This window comes from Somniosus microcephalus, chromosome 24 (genome assembly GCF_052327205.1).
Source record: "Somniosus microcephalus isolate GS21.2 chromosome 24, FLI_Smic_1.0, whole genome shotgun sequence".
Lineage (NCBI taxonomy): Eukaryota > Metazoa > Chordata > Chondrichthyes > Squaliformes > Somniosidae > Somniosus > Somniosus microcephalus.
Window position 1 is genome coordinate 30,847,443 of NC_141010.1, and position 22,408 is coordinate 30,869,850.

The 22,408-nt window shown below is 44.1% G+C and overlaps 1 protein-coding gene across 1 annotated transcript in view; it reads left to right on the top strand.

Moving 5' to 3' along the window:
- Positions 1-22,408, top strand: part of etv4 (ETS variant transcription factor 4) — a 118,252-nt gene that overhangs the window by 76,083 nt on the left and 19,761 nt on the right. Inside the window, exons 9-10 of the mRNA XM_085966386.1 lie at positions 870-938; positions 15,552-15,620. Coding sequence (XP_085822512.1) covers positions 870-938; positions 15,552-15,620 — 138 coding nt within the window. The remainder of the gene's footprint in view (positions 1-869; positions 939-15,551; positions 15,621-22,408) is intronic.

Genomic DNA, 22,408 nt, shown 5'->3' on the forward strand with positions numbered 1-22,408 from the left:
TGCTTTGTGCTGTTCAATAAAAACAGCAGATATTATAATAGGGAAGGTGCAAATTTTAAAAAGTTGCAGAAGGTATTCAGTACCCGGGGGAGCGGGTAAAGAGATACTGGTGCAATAGCCTTTTCGGACTGGGGATGGGAGCAGCTTTCTTCTTCCTTCCTGCAGTACTTTCAGATTTTTGACTTGATTCCTGCCTGCAGTGCAATCACAGTGTCTAGTCTTGTTGCGGTTGTGTCACGTGGGTTTATGTCCACAGTTCCCCGCACAGCAAGTCCTAGTGTTGATCAGGTTGTTGTTGGTGTGGTGGGGCGGGGGGGTGGGGGAGGGGGAGGAACAAGAGGGATGGTTAGGCATTGAGTGTGAGTGAGCTGCTTCTCCATGGTTACGAGGGGGGGGGTGCGGAAATGGCGGTGAGTCACCAGTGGCGATGTTATGCATGGTGAAACATCTAAACCACTCAAACGTAGCTCCAGAACTAAAAAAATACATCATTGCAAATAACCATCACCATGAACAAAACAATGCTTTACAGTGATATAAAAATCTCAAATTGGTCTCACTGTATAATGGAGCTTTTTTATTAAGGGTGGAATTATACATAATATACAATGCATTTACACCTCACATTTTTGTGCCTTGTTTCTACTGCCTTTGTGTTAACGATAGATTATCCTTTTGCTGATGTTTGACATTACATTTATACTGCTTTAAGATTGATATGAATTAATAGCTACTATAAAGCCTACTTTGAGATACAGTATATTGATCAATCTGTTAAAGTAGACAGGTTTAAAGTTACTCATGCTCATGATGTACTGGTGAAACTGCAGGACTTCATTATAACCAGTAATGCTTTCTCTTTCCCCTAGATATTCCTGGTTGTCCTTCCATGTACATGCCGAATGAAGGTTATCCAACTCAGTCCAGCAACCCCGAAGGTAAAATCATAGACTCAGTACAATGAAGGTTCTGTCAGAATATTAACTTCTCAAAATCAGAATAGCCATTTCACGGATGAACAATGCACCAGTCTGTAAATGGTGCAAGTTGTCTTCACGAATTGTGTCTAATGTCCAGCATCCATGTGTCATATCTTGTGTGTGTGTGTGTGTGTGTGTGTGTATTTATACATACGTATATATACTGTGACCAGCCAGATGGACCACAATGGACTTTTCTAGTCTTGTGCATGCCTATGTGCCTGTATAATATTTTTCCTATTATTCTTCCCTTTTCTCCCCTAGTTCTTTCAGTAAATATTTAAAGTGTATGCTTGCATCATTCTTATTTTATTCAACAACGTATGTTTGTCCTGTTTTGCCTCTTAGAGAGTGACTAATATTTTTCTAAGATTTAGCACAAGTGCATTGTTCAAGGAGGTGCTAGTTTAAATATAGGATTTAATAAGAAGGTTGCATATGTTTCAGCGCATTGGCATGTGTGACGGAATGGAATGAAATTAACTTGTGAAACTAATAGGCACAGGTGTGGTGCCTCTTCTGACTGACTTTCAGTTCATTCATGAATTTTCTTTTTGAGCCTTCTTTATTAATGTGGTCTCCTGAATAATTCGCAGCCAATCATGATTTTTTTTTGAAGCTGTGCAATGGTTTCTGTCTCAAATTAAGTGTCGGAAGTGCAAGATTTTCCAGTCAACTACCCTCCCATTTTGAAGGAGTTGCCTCATGTGCCCAATAATCAAGTGATTAGTCTTCCAGTGTCAATTTAAAAAGTAATACAATAGCAAAATACTGCGGATGCTGGAATTCTGAAATAACAACAGAAAATGCTGGAAACACTCAGCAGGTCAGGCAGCATCGTGGAGAGAGAAACAGATTTAACGTTTCAGGTCGATTCCCTTCGTCAGGACTGGAAAAGGTTAGAGAAGAGAGATTTTTAAGCCGGGGCAAAGAGGAGGGGAGGAAAGAACAAAGGAAGGGTCTGTGATAGGATGGCAGTGAAGATGAACATGGTTGAAGAGACGAACGGAAATCCCGTCGGAGAGAAGAGCAGAACTTCTTCAAGGTGGGCATTCCTGAAATCTTCTGGAAATCTGAAATAACCTCGATGCTGCCTGGCCTGCTGAGTGTTTCCAGCATTTCCTGTTGTTATTTCAGATTTCCAGCATCCGCAGTATTTTGCTATTGTATTAGTGTTTGGTTCACTGCCACCTCTCTTCTAGGAATGCCCACTTTGAAGAAGTTCTGCTCTTCTCTCCGACGGGATTTCCATTCGTCTCTTCAACATTGTTCATCTTCATTGCCATCCTATCACAGGCTTTACCTTTGTTCTTTCCTCCCCTCCTCCCTGCCCCTGCTTAAAAATCTCCTTCTCCAACCTTTTCCAGTTCTGATGAAGGGTCCCCGACTCAAAACGTTGACTCTATTTCTCTCTCCTCGATGCTGCCTGACCTGCTGAGTGTTTCCAGCATTTTCTGTTGTTATTTCAATTTAAAAAGTGAGTGTTGGCGGACTACATGATGCTGAGGGGCCGGCACAGCCGGATTCCTTTCCTTAACTGGCATCCACACACTGGATAGAAATTAGGAGCAGGAACCTTGGCTTTAATTGTTCTCCTCCCTGGCCCAAGCTCAATGAAGCCAATTGTACTATCTCTACCGCTGTCCTAGCAGAGATGAGCTAGCTCTGCACTGACCTTGTGCAGTTCATTCCTACATGAACAGTGCATTTACCAACAGAGCTTCTGGGGAGCATGTCATAAAGGAGAATGTTAATGTTGAGCAGCAGATTCAGTATACCTCCTTATGTCTCTCAGCTTTTCCCAACTTGCAATAGAATAACTCTGTACTCTGCATTCAGCACTAGTCTGACATGAACAGCAAAGAGTGGCCCAGTGGGCTTAGCAGGCCAATTAAGGGGAAGCCGGTTACAGAGAACGTCAGCGTATGACGTTTCATTTGACAGATGAATTGTCATCATTTGATAGCTCTGTGAAGCTGTCCAACACTGACATTCTCTGTTGTTTGATGAGTTCTTGTATTCAAGACTCATCAAACCTCTTTAATGAGCAGAAATGAGATGGTTGTTGCATCAGAGAATGCAGCAGCCATCTGTCATCTCTGCCGGTGAAATACGAGAGTCTCCACATCCCCAACTGTTAAAGGCTGCAGGAAGAAACAAAGGTAAGTGATGTAAGAAAAAGGAGTCTTACACATCAAGTAACTTTAAGGTAAGCTTTAAGCAACTTACAAACACACTATATACAAGAGAGGTCTTTACCATGCCTCTGGTAGAAGCCTCTTACACTACTGAACAGTCCAGTATTTATACCAGTCCAACAGGAAGTGACATATGACAGGAAGTGAGGTATGTACACAGTTCATAGTTCATAGTTCACAGGAAGTGATGACATAACTTCCCGGAAGTTATTATTATTATCACAGTAAGTAAACATTTTCTATCACTTTTCACTCACCTTACATACTTACCTCTCCACACTTGCACCCATCACTCACCTCCACAGCGCACTTTTGCACCCCTCCGACCCCCACAGACCCACTGCTTGTCTCGGTGACCCTGGCGGGGTTTCCCGACGTCGGGAAGCCCGCGCCGCTGGTGGAAAAATGGGGATAATCCTCTTACCTGCCTGTTAACTACCTGCTAACAGGCAGTTAAGTGACTGTAATCCCCCTCCCGCCTCCAGGAGACGGGACCCGGCGCGGGTCGGCTACCCACCTCCTGGCAAGATGGCATGGAGGCGGGTTGGGGGGCGGGATGGGTGGAGGCGGGTTGGGGGGCGGGATGGGTACCCGCCCCCAGATTCTGCCATTTTCCTGGCAGTCCCGCCTCCAAACCCGCCTCCCCAGGGCTGGCAAAATCAAGCCCTTGATCTTCAATATTAATGCATTTTTGTTTTTATCAAAAATCATTATCCTGGCAACCACACAGTACAGAGTACTGTCTGAGGTAGTGGGACAAGGCTGAAGAGGCAGAGTAACCACCCACAAGCAACAATGCTGGACACAGTTTAAATCCTAATACTACATACTTTCCATCAACCATGATCTTAGAGTCTCCATCAGTGATGTATTAGAAACTGTTATAATGGAACCTCCATTACCTGCTCTAATGGAATGGGCCCCCGGTGGGTAATATAAATTGATGAGAAGCTAAAAGTCCCCAAACTTTGGTCTTGTGTGAATGGTACAGCAATAATCTAGGCATAGGAATGAAGTCATGTATAATACAAATAACAGACTGAGTTTAATCTTTGAGTTGTGAGGTTCATTTATGTCAGCACATGATGTCCCTCAGAAGGCTTAGTCTGCAAAAATTTTGGTGGGTAAAGTAAGCGGATAATAGAGCTTCCATTGTACATAAATCTTTTTTTAAACATTGTTGCTGACAGAAAGATTTCCTTTGGTTTACCCAAAAGCGCATTTACTTACAAGTCAAATCAGTGATAACCTAGGTATTGGTTAATATTTATAACTGGGTCATTTATGTGTCCATCAAAAATGAAGGACTTCAGCTTTTGAAGCAATATCTAATAATTTGTACGAAAGCAAAACATTTTTTCATGTATTTGGAGAATTTAGAGAGGGTGATGATTTTTTTTTTAATGGAATATTCTAGAGAAAATGTCAACCAGCTGGGTACCTCAGAGTTCATGTGCATCATGACTGTGTGGGAGGTGGATAGGTTACTCACCTCTCTTGAAGATTGTGCATATCTAGTTCTGATCTGTAGTATTAGAGTAGCTGGAGGGGATGAACTACATAAGAGACAAATATTTTTTAAATGGTTGTAACTCCACAGGGGAAGGGTAGGAAAGCTATGCATCCCATTGAATAACCCCTTTTAGTTTTTATTATACATTTCTGGTGTATATATAATGACTGTTGATGGCTACAAATTAGTACAGTGAAATTGCTGAGCTTAACAGAATGAAAGAAAACCGACAAAATTGACTATTTGTCATTACGTTAGTTGTCTCAACACATTGACAACTTCCTGCCAGCATTAGCTGTTTAAGTAAAAATTTTGAAGAAATTAATTTTAAAAATAACATGGAATAAAGAACCACTTTCTTTGCAGTTGTTTTTAACGAAAGTACTGCACCATCTTTAGACAACTGGAGAAACAGCTGATGGTAGTGGGCCAGAGTGCAGCATCTTCCAAATCATTTCCCCCCCTACTGAATCTTGTCCCCATGACCCTGGATGACCTCTCTGAGGCTGCTGCTAACATGCCATGGGAGCAGCCAATTTCCTGCCTCAGGCCCCCGCTACCTTTCCCACATACTGCCGTTGCAACCCTTCCTGAACTTCCACCTCCAAGGCTGCCACTTCCCTTCCCAAGAGGGTTGCTGCTTCCCTTCCAACGCTGGCGTTAACCTTTCTGAACCCGCAGTTACTTCTCTCGCCAGCCCCGAGCCACCTTGCCCACAGGTTCCAGCTTCCTGTCAATTAATCAGCTCCTGCAGCAAATTCTGTTTTGCTACCTGAAATTTCCTTCTGCGATCTAAATGCAAATCCTCCTCACTTGCATAGATACCAGATGGTGAGTTGTTATTCATCCGAAGATAATTGCAAACACAAGGTGGAAGATAAATTACATAGAAACATAGAAAAATAGGAGCAGCAGTAGGCCATTCGGCCCTTCGAGCCTGCTCCACCATTCAATATGATCATGGCTGATCCTCTATCTCAATACCATATTCCCGCTCTCTCCCCGTACCCCTTGATGCCTTTTGTGTCTAGATTGTTGGATGATTTTGTAGAACCAACTATCCAAGATCCTCAGTCGGTTAACTGGACTCTCTATAATTTGCCAAGAAGCTTATTGAGAGCTAATCAGAATGCAACAGGGTTTTAGAATTCATCTCCATTGTTTTCATCACTATTGTGATGTTTTATTTGGCCGCATCCAATTGATTGCGGTTAAACCATTGATTTATATAACTGCAGGTTGCTAGTTTAGGTATAGTGACTGAGCCCACCAGGCAATCACCTTGTTTATAAATAGTACAGGTTCTTTACGATTACAATAGAAAATGTCACTTGGTATTTTTTTGCCTATGTGGTAATTAAACCAACAGGCTGCAAGCAGGATTGAACAGGTATGGTCAGGGGTGCTGTCTTTTGAATGAGAAATTAAAACTGCCTGCTCAGCTGGATGTAAAAAAGCCCATGACACTAAGACAGCCATCCGTGGCTAAGTAAAGAAATTAAGGATAGTATTCGACTAAAAACAAGGGCATATAAGGTAGCCAAATCTAGTGGGAGGATAGAGGATTGGGAAAACTTTAAAAGACAGCAAAAAATAACAAAAAGATTGATTAAGAAAGGGAAGATAGATTATGAAAGTAAATTAGCAAAAAATATAAAAACAGATAGTAAGAGTTTTTATAGTTATATAAAAAGAAAAAGGGTGGCTAAAGTAAATGTTGCTCCCTTAGAGGATGAGACCGGGAAATTAATGGTGGGAAATATGGAGATGGCAAAAACACTGAATGAATATTTTATATCAGTCTTTACAGTAGAAGACACTAAGAATATCCCAACACTGGACAAACAGGGGGCTAAAGGAGGGGAGGAGCTAAACACGATCAAAATCACTAAGGAAGTGGTACTCGGTAAAATAATGGGACTCAAGACGAATAAATCACCTGGACCTGATGGCTTACATCCTAGGGTCTTGAGGGAAGTGGCGGTAGGGATTGTGGATGCATTGGTAATAATTTTCCAAAACTCCCTGGACTCGGCAATGGTCCCGGCAGACTGGAAAACTGCTAATGTAACACCCTTATTTAAAAAGGGTAGTAGACAGAAGGCTGGAAACTATAGACCGGTTAGCCTAACACCTGTGGTAGGTAAAATTTTGGAGTCCATTATTAAGGAGACAGTAACAGGACATTTGGATAATCATAATTTAATAGGACAAAGTCAGCATGGTTTTATGAAGGGGAAGTCATGTTTGACAAATTTGCTGGAGTTCTTTGAGGAAGTAATATATAGGGTGGATAAAGGGGAACCAATGGACGTAGTGTATTTAGACTTCCAAAAGGCATTTGGCAAGGTGCCACACAAAAGATTATTGCTTAAGATAAAAAATCACGGGATTGGGTGTAATATTCTGGCATGGATAGAGGATTGGCTATGTAACAGAAGGCAGAGAGTTGGGATAAATGGTTCATTCTCAGACTGGCAATCAGTAACTAGTGGTGTTCCGCAGGGGTCAGTGCTGGGTCCCCAACTCTTTACAATCTATATTAACGATTTGGAGGAGGGGACCGAGTGTAACATATCAAAGTTTGCAGATGATACTAAGATGGGAGGGAAAGTAGTGAGTGAGGAGGACATAAAAAACCTGCAAGGGGACATAGACAGGCTAAGTAAGTGGGCAGAGATTTGGCAGATGGAATACAATACTGGAAAGTGTGAGGTTATGCACTTTGGCAGGAAAAATCGTAGAGCAAGTTATTATCTTAATGGCAAGAAACTGGAAAGTACTGAAGTACAAAGGGATCTGGGGGTCCTGGTGCACGAAACTCAAAAGGTTAGTATGCAGGTGCAGCAAGTGATTAAGAAGGCCAATGGAATGTTGGCTTTCATTGCTAGGGGGATAGAATATAAAAATAGGGAGGTATTGCTTCAGTTGTGCAAGGTATTGGTGAGACCGCACCTGGAATACTGCGTACAGTTTTGGTGTCCATACTTCAGAAAGGACATACTTGCTCTCGAGTCAGTACAAAGAAGGTTCTCTCGGTTAATCCCGGGGATGAGGGGATGGACATATGAGGAGAGGTTGAGTAGATTGGGACTCTACTCATTGGAGTTCAGAAGAATGAGAGGCGATCTTATTGAAACATATAAGATTGTGAAGGGGTTGGATCGGGTGGATGCGGGGAGGATGTTCCCGATGATGGGTGAAACTAGAACTAGGGGGCATAGTCTTAGAATAAGGGGCTGCTCTTTCAAAACTGAGATGAGGAGGGACTACTTCACTCAGAGGGTGGTAGGTCCATGGAATATGCTGCCCCAAAAAGCTGTAGAAGCTACATCATTACATAAATTTAAAACAGAAATAGACAGTTTCCTAGAAGTAAAGGGAATTAAGGGTTACGGGGAGCGGGCAGGAATTTGGACATGAGTCTAGGTTCGGATCGGTCATGGCCCTGTGGGTAGCGGAGCAGGCCCAGGGGCCGTGTAGCCTGATCCTGCTCCTATTTCGTGTGTCTAATTCTGTTAGATTCAGGAGATGGTTCTGTGATAGTGGATTGGCGGTTAGGATCAGATCAGCCATGATCTTATTGAATGGCGGAGCAGGCTCAAGGGGCCGATTGGCCTACTCCTGCTCCTATTTCTTATGTTCTTATGTTCTTATGTATTCGAAGAAGAGCAGGGAGTTATGCCAATGTCCAGACCAACATCACCAAAAACAGATTATCTGCTTATTCATTCCTTGCTAAGAACATAGGAACAGGAGTAGGCCATTTAGCACCTCGAGCCTGTTCCGCTGAGATTCAATGAGATCATGGCTGATCTGTGACCTAACTCCATATACCCGCCTTTGCCCCATATCCCATAATACCTTTGGTTAACAAAAATGTATCAATCTCAGATTTATAATTAACAATTGACCCAGCACCAACTGCCGTTTGCAGAAGAATGTTCCAAACTTTTACCACCCTTTGCATTATTTTTATTCGTTCATGGGATGTGGGCATCGCTGGCAAGGCCAGCATTTATTGCCCATCCCTAATTGCCCTTGAGAAGGTGGTGGTGAGCCGCCTTCTTGAATCGCTGCAGTCCGTGTGGTGAAGGTACTCCCACAGTGCTGTTAGGGAGGGAGTTCCAGGATTTTGACCCAGCAACGATGAAGGATCGGCGATATATTTCCAAGTCAGGATGGTGTGTGATTTGGAGGGGAACTTGGAGGTGGTGGTGTTCCCTTGCGCCTGCTGCCCTTGTCCTTCTAGGTGGAAGAGGTCGCGGGTTTGGGAGGTGCTGTTGAAGAAGCCTTGGCAAGTTGCTGCAATGCATCTTGTAGATGGTACACACTGCAGCCACGGTACGCCGGTGGTGGAGGGAGTGAATGTTTAAGATGGTGCATGTAGATATCTTTCCTAACTGCACTCCTGAAAGGCCTGGCTCTATTTTTTAGACTATGCCCCCTAGTCCTAGACTCCCCAAGCTAGATTTACTATTTGAGAGACCTTGCTGTGCGCATATACTGGCTGCCACTTTTATCTGCATAACAGCAGTGACTGCACTTTGAAAGGAATCAATTGTTGGTAAATTGTTTTGGAGGTCCCGAGGACTTGGCAAAGTGCTAAATAGATGCAAGTTCTTTCTTTCTTAATTACACAAAGGATAAGTTTTTTTAACGGTGCTTGTTCAGTGGTTAGAAAAAATTAGAAGAATTTTACAAGGCACAGATGGACAAGTAACAAGACTTCCTATAGTGGTAATGCACACTGCAGCAACTCAGTTTACTGATGGTTGATCCTTCATATAAACTCCTACTAAACAGGGACTGAGTTCCAGGTGATCCTGCATGCAAGGCCCCTAAAGGAGAGCAATATGTCTATACATATAATGATAGAAAGTCAAATCATCAAGTCAGTAATATCAGAGCATTTTTTTTGGAATTGCATTAAAGTGTAACAGTGTATAAGTGAATTTTTCATACGGCCACTCTGTAGCTGTTTTTTTCACTAGCATTTCAGTGAGGTGTAATGGTGGGCATGAGAAATGTCCATTCTATGGGGGAGAAATTCGGTTGTTAGCGCCACTGATTAACGCCTAAAGAGGCCGAGAAGTGGGGTGCTAGCCAATTTCCGGGCGGGCGCAAGGCGCCTAGCACCTCGCCCCATATTGAGCATGTTTTTAGCGCCGGCGCTAAATCTTAGCGCCCGCTCATGGGCGCAGGCTGATTATGACGTAATTTGAGTGTGCAACGCCTTTTGGGTGCCCCGGACCAGAAATTCAGTGGCGCCCCCCTCCGTAGCGCCTGGCACTAATAGTGACAGCTTAACTGGACCTTACCAAGTCGCTCTCGGGCTGGAGGAGCGTTATTTAAAGGGGACTGGTGTGGTTTAAAAGCGGCAGCCATTTTTGGAGCACAACTTCCTCGAGAGCTACAAAGAGTTGCTGAGCTGCACGCTGAGAGCCATTTGACCACTGAGCCAGCGTAGGCAGACGATCTTCAGCCTTCTGACCATCACCTTGCTGTTGGTGAGCCTTGACAACGGGGAACCTTCCTGTGGGCACTTATTATGGGGGCTGCATTGGAGGGGAACATCCTGCTGCTGAATCATCTGGAAAGGGCACTGAGCCGCTGGGAGAGGGGGGGCGGGCATGGCCAGACGGAGGAGGGCCAACAGACGTCGCCACAGCAGACCTTACACTGGCAGGATTTTCCGACAGCAGTTTTCCTACATGAACATGCCGGAGGAGCAGTGTGTCAGAAGGCTGCGATTTAGAAAGGAGGTGGTGACTGAGCTGTGCCAGCTGCTTCAGCCAGATCTGCAGCCTCAGATAAGGTGCAGGACATCTCTGTCGGTGGCTGAGAAGATGCCTGCTGGCCTGAACTTCTCCGCGAGCGGCTCTTCTCAGGCTGCGCGTCAGAGGCTGATCAGAAGTAGCTTCTAGGCCCCTCTCACGGAATGCTTGCTGCCATTCCAAGAACAGGAATGGAACCGGTCTGATACCCCCAAGCCTGTGAAGGGCAAGATGCATGTAAATAGAAGGCATGGCCATTGTAAATGAAGAAAGTGTTTCATTACACAAAATGTGGTTCCTTCAAACATGAGAAAGCTATGGCAACAGAAAGCAAAACTAATACACTGACACATAACTGGCTCTCACACCCGGGAGACTGTCCAAAACATAAATCACATTCCGACCATCTTCCTTGGCCTTGATTCCACTGCGCCAACCAAAGCATCCAATGCCCCATCAGTGAGGCGTTCCGTCCTCTGCCTCACCCTTTCCATGTCTTGCTAGGCTGGTGTGCCACAGGTAGGCTCCCACTGCTTTGAAGGCCTACAAGGCAGTGAGTGTGTCTGGTGATGCCAATTGACCTGCCCCTTTAAGAGCTGGCCAGCGCCAGTGTGTCTCAAGGAAAGTGATTATTGACAGCACCCTCGCTGCACCCCGCCGCCGCGAAATTGGGTTGCGCCGCCGGGTTAGCGCCTTAAGAGTAGCATGCAGCGCCTGATTTAGCGCCGCAATCACCTTTAGGGGTGCTGCAACCCAATATCGCGCTAGGTGGCGCTAAATTGCGCCTGGCGCTAAACTTTGCGCATCGCCAGGACTAGCGCCCCAAACGCAGCTATACCGAATTTCTAGGCCAATGTCTCCTTGAGCTGTGGAAAAACATGCAGGAGGAGAATTACAGATTTTGGCCTTCCAAACTTGGGTTGTGTCTGGAGAGAATGGGCCAGAAATTCGCGGCCAGAAGCGTGAGTACGGTCGGGTTACTCACGCATCTGGCCATTGGAAATGCCGGCGTTCAGCAGGAACAGCGCATGCGGGGAACGCCGGCATTTCCAGACCCGAGGTCTATTCACAGCGCGTGCGACTGCACAGGCAGCGCTTGCGCAGTGAACTTTGTAGATTTCACTGATGGATTCAGTGAGGGTAAGTCCCTAGAACTTACACGTGAAAAAAGCAAGTGTAAAGTTGTTCATTGGCTGGGGAAGGAGATATATTTTATGGAGGAGCTTATGAAATGCAATATTTAGGTTTGGGAAAGGGAGGGAAGTTATTTTAAGAAATTTTAAGTAAGTTTTAAACTTTAATTTTTTTTTTTTTTAAACGGGTTTTCAGAACGGTAGGTAGAAGGAGCAATTGTGGCTGTGTGAATGGAATGTGAGAATGAGTTATGTATGTATGTCCACATATATTCCTTTACGTATATGTATGTATGTTTTATATTCCTTTACTAATGTGTATGAATGTATATTTTTAATTATGATTTTCCAATAAGTTACTTTCTCTGAAAGTCATAATTAAATAATACATTCATACACATAAGTAAAGGAAAATATACATAACACGCAAAGGAATATATACAGACATACATACTTTCAGAAGCTGCACGATAAGAAATATCTTCCTCCGCAGCCTCTGCAGCAACTGTACCCATGATTTTTTCATGTGTAAGTTGTAATGACTTGACCTCACTGAAAGCATTAATGAAAGCGGCGAATTATACTGCGCACGCGCTGCCTGTGCAGTCGCACGCGTTCTGCCTCTGAACACCTTCGTTCAGAGGACAGGAAATGCCGGTTTTCCCCACATGCACTGTGCATGCTGAAAACCGGCATTTCATCCGGCCAGATGCGTAAGTACCCCGACCGTACTAGCGCATTTGGAAGGGAATTACTGGGCCAACATTTTACATGTCAATAAAATAAAACATTTAACAATTGCACGACTTGCCCCCTCACATCTGCGACTGAGGGTCCAAGGAGGTGCATTGCGCAAGAGGTCATCATCGTACGTATCCTCACACTGTTCCCTTTGGGGAACTGTATGAAGTGGTGGAAGGATTTATGGCCGTGATTAACGCTCATTCCGTGACCGTAACCATCTTTGAACCAGCCATTAGGGTGGTTAGTCCTATGGCGGGAGGGTTTTACGGGCTCCCACAACCCATCTGAGGGGGGGGGGCCACCAACACCCACGGACGCAAGTATCCCGCTGGATGTCCACCCAGAATTTAAAGTTGGAGCTCCGACTCCACTTGCCGGGACTGTCTGGAGTGGGGTTCAAAACCCTACTCCTTCTGGCCCAGCGGCGGGGATGCTTACTGCTACGCAAAAGGCCCACTCCGCACAAAAGGTGACACCCATACGTTTCCTGCGCCTTTTCCCTCCCCGTGACTGGAGCCCTATGCTGCCATTTCACGTTGCTAATTGGATTGGGCCTTTGTCATAGCGGTAGGATCCCCGCCGCTGGGCCAGATCAGGGTAGGGTTTCGAACCCCGCTCCAGACAGTCCCGGCAAGTGGAGTCGGAGCTCCGGCTCTAAATTCTGGGTTGACATCCAGTGGGATATTTGCGTCCGTGGGTGTGGGTGGCTCCCCCTCCTTGTATAGCTTGTGGGAGCCCGTAAAACCCTCCCGCCATAGGACTAACCGCCCTAATGGCTGGTTCAAAGATGGTTACGGTCACGGAATGAGCGTTAATCATGGCCATAAATCCTTCCACCACTTCATACAGTTCCCCAAAGGGAACAGTGTGAAGACACGTATGACGATGACATTGCTAAATAAATAAATGGAATTAAAAAAATTCTTTTAGGGCTTTTAAAAGTCTTTAAATTGCTTTAATTCTCTTTAAAACTACTTCAGATTACTCAAAATAATGTAAACATTTTAAAAAGTTTATAAAAGTTACCAAAATCTTCAAAAAACTTCCAAAAACCTATTTAAACTGCTGCTTTGCATGTAAAAATCCTTAGCAGCTTGACAGAAACATTGGGGGCGTGTCCAGTGAAACTGAGACCTCAAGGGGCGTGTCTCACTTACACTGCACGCACCTGGCTTCGCGCTGGCTGCACTCCTGGGCGGCGTGACGTCAAACGCTGCCCGGGAATGTGCTTTCTATTTCTGCAAGTTCAGGCGTCCCAGAAGCTGATCGGCACGAGCGCGGGGTAAGTGCAAATACGGGGCTTGCACGCGCTGCAAGCCCCGTTCTGGAATTTCTGGGCCAATATTTCTAGTCACATAACTGTAGGGTGAAGTGCTGATGGTTACAGATATATCAATGGTAATGAGAGCAATTGAGGTGATGTAATTAAGAGAATCATAAAAGAAATGTATTGGCACAACATTAAAGCATTAGTTATAATAATGTTTTTCTTACAGTGTATTGACACAAATATGGTAAATAAGACTAAAGGTAAAATTGAAAATAGAAAACAGTATAATCTGGACAGTAAAAATGATAAAGAGATTTGATAGAGTATATACAGATAAACTATTTCCATTGGTTGGGGAATCCAGAACAAGAGGGCATAATCTTAAAATTAGAGTTAGGCCTTTTAGGAGTGAAAGCATTGAGGTGCTGTCAAACACTGACAATCACTGTCCAAAGATGAGCCCTTTCACCCAGGCTCTCCAATTACTCTCTCCTTAGGATAAAGAAGCTGGCAGCTGCAGCTGAGATTGCAGGAGCCATCTGTCACTTCTCCCGATGAGATGAGGCTACACAAACACTTCACAGCTTGTCACCTGCAGAAACATCTAATCACATTAAAAATTGCTTTCACAACATTTCCTTATCTCTGATACTAACCAGTGTCCCATTGCATCCTTCACACCACTTCTGCAGCTGTCATCCAAACACCAACATAACAGACCCACAGCACGCCTCACTTACCCTGGTGGGGTTCCCCGGCGTCGGGAAGCCCACAGCAGCAGTCGAAAAATTGGAAAAAGCCTCTTAACTGCCTGTTAACTACCTGTTAACTGGCAGTTAAGTGGCTATAATCCTCTTCCCGCCGCTAGGAGTTGGGTCCCTGCGCAAATCGGGGACCCGACTCCCAGGAAGATTGGTTGGAGGTGGGATGGGAGCGGGTTTGGGACCCGCTCCCATTTTGTGGGATTTTCCCAGCAGTCCCGCCTCCTTAGGGCTGGTAAAATCCAGCCCCAAGTCTCAATTTCGACTGATAGAATTTTACAGCACAGGAGGTGGCCATTCGGCCCAGCTGGCCTGCTCCCTGAAATCATTTTGTCCCATTTCCCTGCCCTTGCCCCATACCCATTTACATTTCTCTTCTATAAAAGTGCTGATGTCAAATAACTGCAATTTCAAAATAAATCTTATAATGGAAAAAAAAAATGATCGTTGATGTAATGACTGCTGCAATTGTTAAGCAGTTAGCAGGATACAGTTAGCAAAGTCTGATATTTAGACTTGAAAACTAAAGTTAAGCCATTACACATGTGTGACTGGCCAGTTAATCATACTCAGAAGTGCGCAATACACAATTGTGACATTACATAGCTCCTGAAATTAATTATTAGAGCACAACTCAATCTTCAGAACAGAGGCAAAGGCAGTTTACATCCTCCAAAGCGTTTGGCAACCCAGGCCCCCTTATATTTTTTTTAATTGTTTGCACATCAGTCCAATTAGGTCCCCTGTAAAAATGTAAATTTTCCAAGAGGAACATTGCCAAGATTCTAAGAACTTCTTCTTAAAGTCCATCTATATATGTACCTGGAAATGTTCTTGTTACTGAGTTCTGAGCACTGCAAGTGGTTGTACAAATAGTTATCAATCAACATTTCAAAGTGAAGCATTACATCTGCTTGAACACTACAAAAAGTGAGTGCTACAATTGAATTCTAATGTATAACAGCATAAATTACTGACATAAAAATCAATATAACTTCACTCTACCATGGTGATATCATGAATCTATCCTCAGCACAGCTCTTGTGTCTTCAGTCAGTCCCTGAGATTGATTTTTCACCAATCAGCTTTCATTGTTCAAATGAGGTGTGATTAACAAGGCATTGGATTGAGGTATGCAATACTAAAATTGATAATGGTGCTTCTTTGTATTCCAGGCTTTTCATACGAGAAACAGCTGAGACCTTACAGCGACGATGCATCTGTGGTTCCCGACAAACTTGAAGGTTAGGACTTTAACTGTATCACAATGGGAGAATGGTACACAAATTTTTCAATAAAATGAAAATCAAAAACTCTGGTTTGTGGTGTGAAATGTTTACATTTTACTAATACTATTTTCAATAGCATTTATTTTTCTAAAAGCAATATTCATTAAACATTTGAAGAAACAAAGCACCTCTCCTGGTTGCTCAATTTCTACCAGAGGCTATGGTGTTAAATGCATAATTTTCATTGAAGTGTACTGCTTACACAGTACATGAACAGTGTTAATCTGAACTCTTCATTCATTCAATTCCTCAGTTTCTAATCCTACAGGTGTAGGGTTGGACACCATTGCCTGCTTTTCGAATGGTTCAATTTTCATCGGTCCACCATTGGCAGCCGTGCCCTAAGCTCTGGAATTCCCTCCTTAAACCTCTCCGCCTCTCCACCTCTCTCTCCTCCTTTAAGACGCTCCTTAAAAGCTGCCTCTTTGACCAAACTTTTGGTCACCTGTCCTCATATTTCTTTATTTGGCTCGATGTCAAATTTTGTCTGATTTATGCTCCTGTGAAGCGCCTTGGGACGTTTTACTGCATTAAAGGCGCTATATAAATGCAAGTTGTTATGGTTCAAACATACAACCTTAACTTATACTGCTCACTCAAACCGCTCTCCACTCAGGGGAAAGCATGTATAATTTAAACACGTGCGCAGAACTCCACTCACTGGCCTCCGACGGCTGGTGACATTTCCAATTTAAGGATGATCCAAAGGACTATCTGGGTTCTGGTTAACTTTGATCTTCGATTAAAAGTTGACTTTGTACCAAGTGCAGTCATACTGTGAAGCTAAAGTGGTGCCAGACTACTGTTTGGAGATGGTCTTGTTATGTTCATTAATAACTAGACATTCTTATTATGAACAGCTAGCTTCTAGCTAGTCATTTATTCAGTACACGTTCTCTAGGTACAGCGTCTGTAGAGATTCAGCATGTGTACTTCTGTGTGCAGGCAGCCATCTTGACTACTGCCTTGTGGGTAGCCTAGTGCATTGTGGGTAGTGTAGTCTTAAACACATACAACTAAATATACAGCTCTATACAGCTCTATGGCTCCATCTGGTGTACCACTCTAGAATGACATGTTATTGATCATTACATCCCCCTTTCTTTGAGGTTAACAAAATCAATATCAATCAACTTTCAAGAAAAATGATAAAGATGATATCAGTAACACTTTTGTTAGTGCTCTATAAACATAAACATTTTCACAACAGTCAACACATTTTCAATATAGTTTTTCTTTGTACTCAAAGATTAAGTCTATCAGGCTTTTTTACTACACGTGTGGGTCTTCTCAGCACGGGTAAGTCTGATGTGTTTTCATGAGATTGTTGCGGCATTGTCATCAATCTGCTCTTGGATAGTTTCTTGTGTTTTCAGGAGGGAACGGCGGTTCCTCCTGAGAATCTGTCCTTCCTCAGTTCTAACAGTGTATGACCTTGGTCGTACTTCCTCAAGAACTGTAGCTTTCCTGTTCCATACATCTGGATCCTCAATCCTGACAACATCATCCCTTGTCAATAGTTTTAGAGTTTTGGATGACTTGTCATAGTATGATTTCTGTTTCAGCTTTAACAGTTGAAGTCTCGGTCTCAGTTCCTTACTTTGCTGTTCTTTTGCACAGCAGGGTAGCGTGGTACGCAACTTGCGACCCATTAGTAGTTCAGCAGGTGAAGAACCACAGTCTAAAGGTGAGACTCGGTAGCTCAGCAGGGCGAGATAAGGATCAGACTTGCTTTCTGTCGCTTTCTTCAGTAGCTGCTTGAGAACTTGAACACCTTTCTCTGCCTTACCATTTGACTGAGCATACAAAGGACTGGATGTGATGTGCTGAAAGTCATACTGTGCTGCAAACTGTTGCCACTCCTTACAGTTGAAGCATGGACCATTGTCGCTAATGGCAATCCTGGGAATTCCATGTCGCGTTTCACAATTTTGAGCAGATCTTCACCAATCCTGGTACCATGTTATGTTCATTAATAACTAGACATTCTTATTATGAACAGCTAGCTTCTAGCTAGTCATTTATTCAGTACACGTTCTCTAGGTACAGCATCTGTAGAGATTCAGCATGTGTACTTCTGTGTGCAGGCAGCCATCTTGACTACTGCCTTGTGGGTAGCCTAGTGCATCGTGGGTAGTGTAGTCTTAAACACATACAACTAAATATACAGCTCTACGGTTCCATCTGGTGTACCACTCTAGAATTACATGTTATTGATCATTACAGGTCTCACACCTGATGCTGAATTGATGCCAGTTTGGCTACGAATATGTTGTGATTCTTGTGTCATTACAAAGCAAATGTTGCTTTGTGAGAATACAGATTGTGCAGAATAACTGCACTATAAGCAGGGCCAAATTTCCATTTTTTTATTACTGGGGAGTCTGAGATTTCTGCTGGCGTTTTGAGGATCACAGCATGCACTTCTGCCCATTATTCTGAAAACCATAAACCAGTGCATTCCCTATGAGTTGTTTTGCATGCAAACTCCTCTACGGTTGTAAATGTGAATTGCTTTTTGTGCTACAGTGTGGGGACAAGTTTGGATCTAATTGGGACTGTGGGGAAAAAATGAATGTACCTTTAGCTTAGTGGAATGACCCTTCGGTTACAGAAAAATTCCTGGCAGTTTATCTTGAATATCTCAGCACCACTGTGCCTTAGTTTGATTAATAAGGAGCAGTAGACTGTGTTTCCTCAATTAAGGGAAACCTATGCCTCCAACAACCACATGACTAATTGGTGTTTGGATCCAGCCTGAATATTCAACTGTGCTTTTTAAATCGTTTTCATTCCAGTTCAATTACAGGAAATCTGTCAGTTTTTTTAAATAATTATGTACATAATATATATTTTTAAATAGTCTTGCGTCCAACACACATCCATCACACTTGATGTCAGACATCCAAAGTGCTCGTCACACTTTCATCTGATTAGTTTAAATGCCATAATCATAAAACAGTAACCGTGACCAAATAATCTTATAATAAAAAATATTTTAAAAGAGGGAAAAATACAGTTAATCCTGCTGGTTTTTTTCTGACCTTGATAACCTGGTCTCATCCAAAGGGAGGAGGTGGGGTTTTACAAAGAGCTGCCGACTTAGTGAAACGTCCCTCCGCAATAACAACTATTAACCTTCAGCTGCCCTCAGAATGTGCTTACTTAGACCACAAGAAATCAGTTCGTGCTTGCTAAACATTTCAGGGCAATTTTTTGCGACTTACTTAATTATTTACATTTTGCCCCGCCCATTTAACAGGCACAGATACATTTGCCAATAGGTGATCCTCCCAACTGATGTGTTTGGATGAGGAGGGTGACCCGCGGAGAGGTGCCAAGCTGGTCAGGCTGCCCGAGAGCTGCCGCTTGCCCTCCTGCCAGCACCCGCATTCACTCATCCGCGGTGGGAGGTGAAATGGCCTAGCTTTGGCAGACACTGTGCTGTCGGAGGCTCCTCTTCCCAAAGGAAGCTGCACCAGCAGACCTCGGTGGCATCGCTGCGAGATGTGAATGCCTGCCCAGCTGCTTTGCTGGAAGGTCCTTCAGAAATGGCCCAATTACGCAGTGTTGTGCTTTTACATGGTACTGCAAGTAGGCATGTCAGACTGATCGAGAGCCAGCATTACCTGAATTGCCACACCCACCATCCATTATCGTCAGGCCCTGGTACACTTACCTGAGAGGAACTTGGGGACTTACCTTCTTAGGATCTGAGTCAGCAGGGAGGCCGATGCAAAGGTGTGATAGCTGCTGCAAGACACCTCCAGAAACCTTGACTGGCACATGCAGGAACAGTAACAGTCAGCTGTGGTGTAAAACATGGCTATACCTCCTTGCAGTTATGCTGCAATGGTCACCTCTGGGAGTGGTGTCATGGAGTGGCACAGAGGGCAACTCAACATTAGCAGCCATTAAACAAGGGTTAGGTGCTGGGGTGCTCCGCCACTTGTCTGCAGACTCATGCCTACACCTAGGGTTCCCATTTACTTCGCTTTAGTCTGCCCCTTCAGGCCTGGCAAAGGCAGGTGATGGGTTGAGATGCCTTTGGAGGATCTGCAAAAAGTTGCTGAATTTTTGCCCCCCATTGTGACTCTCTCCTTTAATTGTCTTTTAAATTTATTTTACACATAATTCTCATTTCCCACCTCTTGAGGGGTAATTTTCACCTTCACCATTTGAGCAGTAAACTGGCGGAACTAAATAAAAATTGGGTGGTTCCTATAAAGGGCAGGCGATCCACTCTGCCAGATTGCCACCCAGGGGGCAAAGGTGAAAATTACCTCCCCCAGTGTCTTTCCGAGACCGATTAGGTTTGCACCTTGAGCTATGAATAATTATTCAAATTAGTTTAGATCAAAGAATTGAGTGTGATTTGCAGCTGACTTTTCAGGAGGGATTATCCCCAGTTCTAACCCCCAAAAAAAAAAAATCATCCAATGAGTGACCTGAAATGGTGTTCAGCCATGAGTGAACAGGAGGGAGTAAAATTAACAGCAGAAATGCCAATATTTTCCCTCCGTGCCTGAGGTGGAACATCCCACACAATGGCCAACTGGGGAACTATGGCAAGCAAATTTGAATGTGATACTGCCCTAGAACTGGAAGCCAATATGAATGGAGCCTGGAATCCTTCTCGAATTGAGGACTATAGTAGGATTCTTGCATCGCATCCACAAACAATAGATTACAAGAATTTTCCATTTTCTCCAGAATGCGCTGCAGTAACAGTGTTCCACGTGTACACTGAGCTTTGAAACATCAAATATAATTTGTGGGAATGAATGGATGGCCTAGAGTAGTGACTCCGTCCAGTTCAAACAATGCACAGTTAGCCAATGTAAGCAAACCCTAAATTGGTTCAGCTTGATAAGTGTTTTGCCTACCCCAAGCTCAATATCAAGTTGTCACGATATTTTTGTTCATGTCATTGTGGAAGGAGTGGGAAGGCGAGGGATATGACACAGATATTCATTTTCTTTTTTACTTGGCCTAATTACACCATACAATCAATCTTGGTGAGGGGGAGGGGCGAAGGTCACGGAAGTTGATTTTTACTTTGGCACCATCATCCCTAAAACTTGTGTACGATCCAAGTAAAAGCTGTTAATACAGCTCTTTCACAAACCAAGCTGTACCTAGTTATTCCTGGCTGGGCACATTTCCTTTAATGTACCCAAGTGAATTTTCCATTGGAAACAGTGGCTCAGCCTGACTCCAGTGGGAATGGAGTTTATTACCATTTGCTGAATGCAGTCCAGCACAGGAGCCTCACAATGAAGTGTGAACATAGCTATTGTGTTGTGTAATATTCAGCTTTTTCCTCCAACACTATATTTTTGCCTGAACTGTGGGGGAAGTGCTGGTTTCAGACCTCCAGGCCTCTGCTGGTCAGTTTATCAGATTGGGCCGTCAATGTGTGGTCTGATTTTGTCTGCTTCTTTGCTTCTGAGACTTTAACATTAAAGTAAAAAGTTTAAGACTCAAACATTTAATTTATAATTTACTTACCCACTGCCTACCTCTTGGTGCTAGTTGGTGGTTGAATTGATGATGAAAAGATGGTGCATTCTTCCTAAGCTCCGACACACTCTTGTTCCTGCACCCTCACTATATTGAAAACAAGACTCACCTCACATTCTCCTACTCTAACCTTTACTTTCCCTAGACTTCAACATTGTGGAATGCCACACCTCCTTCAGTGCTGCTTTCCTACTACAACTGGCAAACTTTAAAAAACTAAGCTGGGCATCATCTAAGCTCTACTTCTTGATGATCTAATCCTGTACCCTATATTTCCCATGAAAAGCATCCTCTCTGACGATGACCATGGTGCATTATTCCTATCTGTCCTCTTCGGCCTTGCTGTATTTGTCATGGTTCACCATGCCATCCTCCTCCACTGCTTCTCCTGTTGTCCAACTCAATGGGTCTGTCCTTGCATGGCTCCACTGCTACCTGTTCCAATGCAGCCACTGCATCTCTAGTGATGGCTTCTTCTTCCACCCCTACAGTCACCTCCGGAGGTCAGTTTCCATTCCTACGCTGGCGGCACCCAGCACTAGCTCGCCACCACTAATGTCAATCCGTCTGGGAAGAATCACAACTCCCTTCAGCTGAACTTTGGGACGAACAGCGCCATGGTTTTCAGCACCTTCAGCCGATGCCATCTCCTGCCTGGACTCCTTGCTCAGGCTGAACAAAAGGGCGTTTGTTCAATCCTGAGCTGAGCCTCATGCCCCACATCATCTCCATCACCAAGATTGCTTACTTTCACCTCTCTAACATTAACCCCCTCGATCCCAACATCAGCCCCAGTGCTGCTGTGACTTTTAGGCTACCCCAATGCTGCTGTAACCCTGGAGGTTCTTTGTCACCTCCAGACCAGATTATTCCGAGGCTCACCTTGTTGATCTTCCATCCTCATTCAACTCCAACTTGCTTAAGAAGCAGTTGCCTGCATTGTATTCACACTGAGCCTTGCTTGCCCATCACTCCCATCCTTGCTGGTCTACATTGGCTCCCTGGCCCCTAACACATTCAATTTAAAATCCTAGGCCTAGAAATTCGGTTGGCTTTGCGCCCAGTTTTCGCCCAAAGAGGGCTTTTGCGCCAATAGAGGAGTTCGCGCTGATATTCAGCGCTGCGGTAATGGCGGCGGTAGCCGGTAGCGCTGCGCCGGCACCGATGACGTCATCGGTGTGCGCAGTGCCCCGGTTCCGCCCCGATGCCGGCCCGAATCC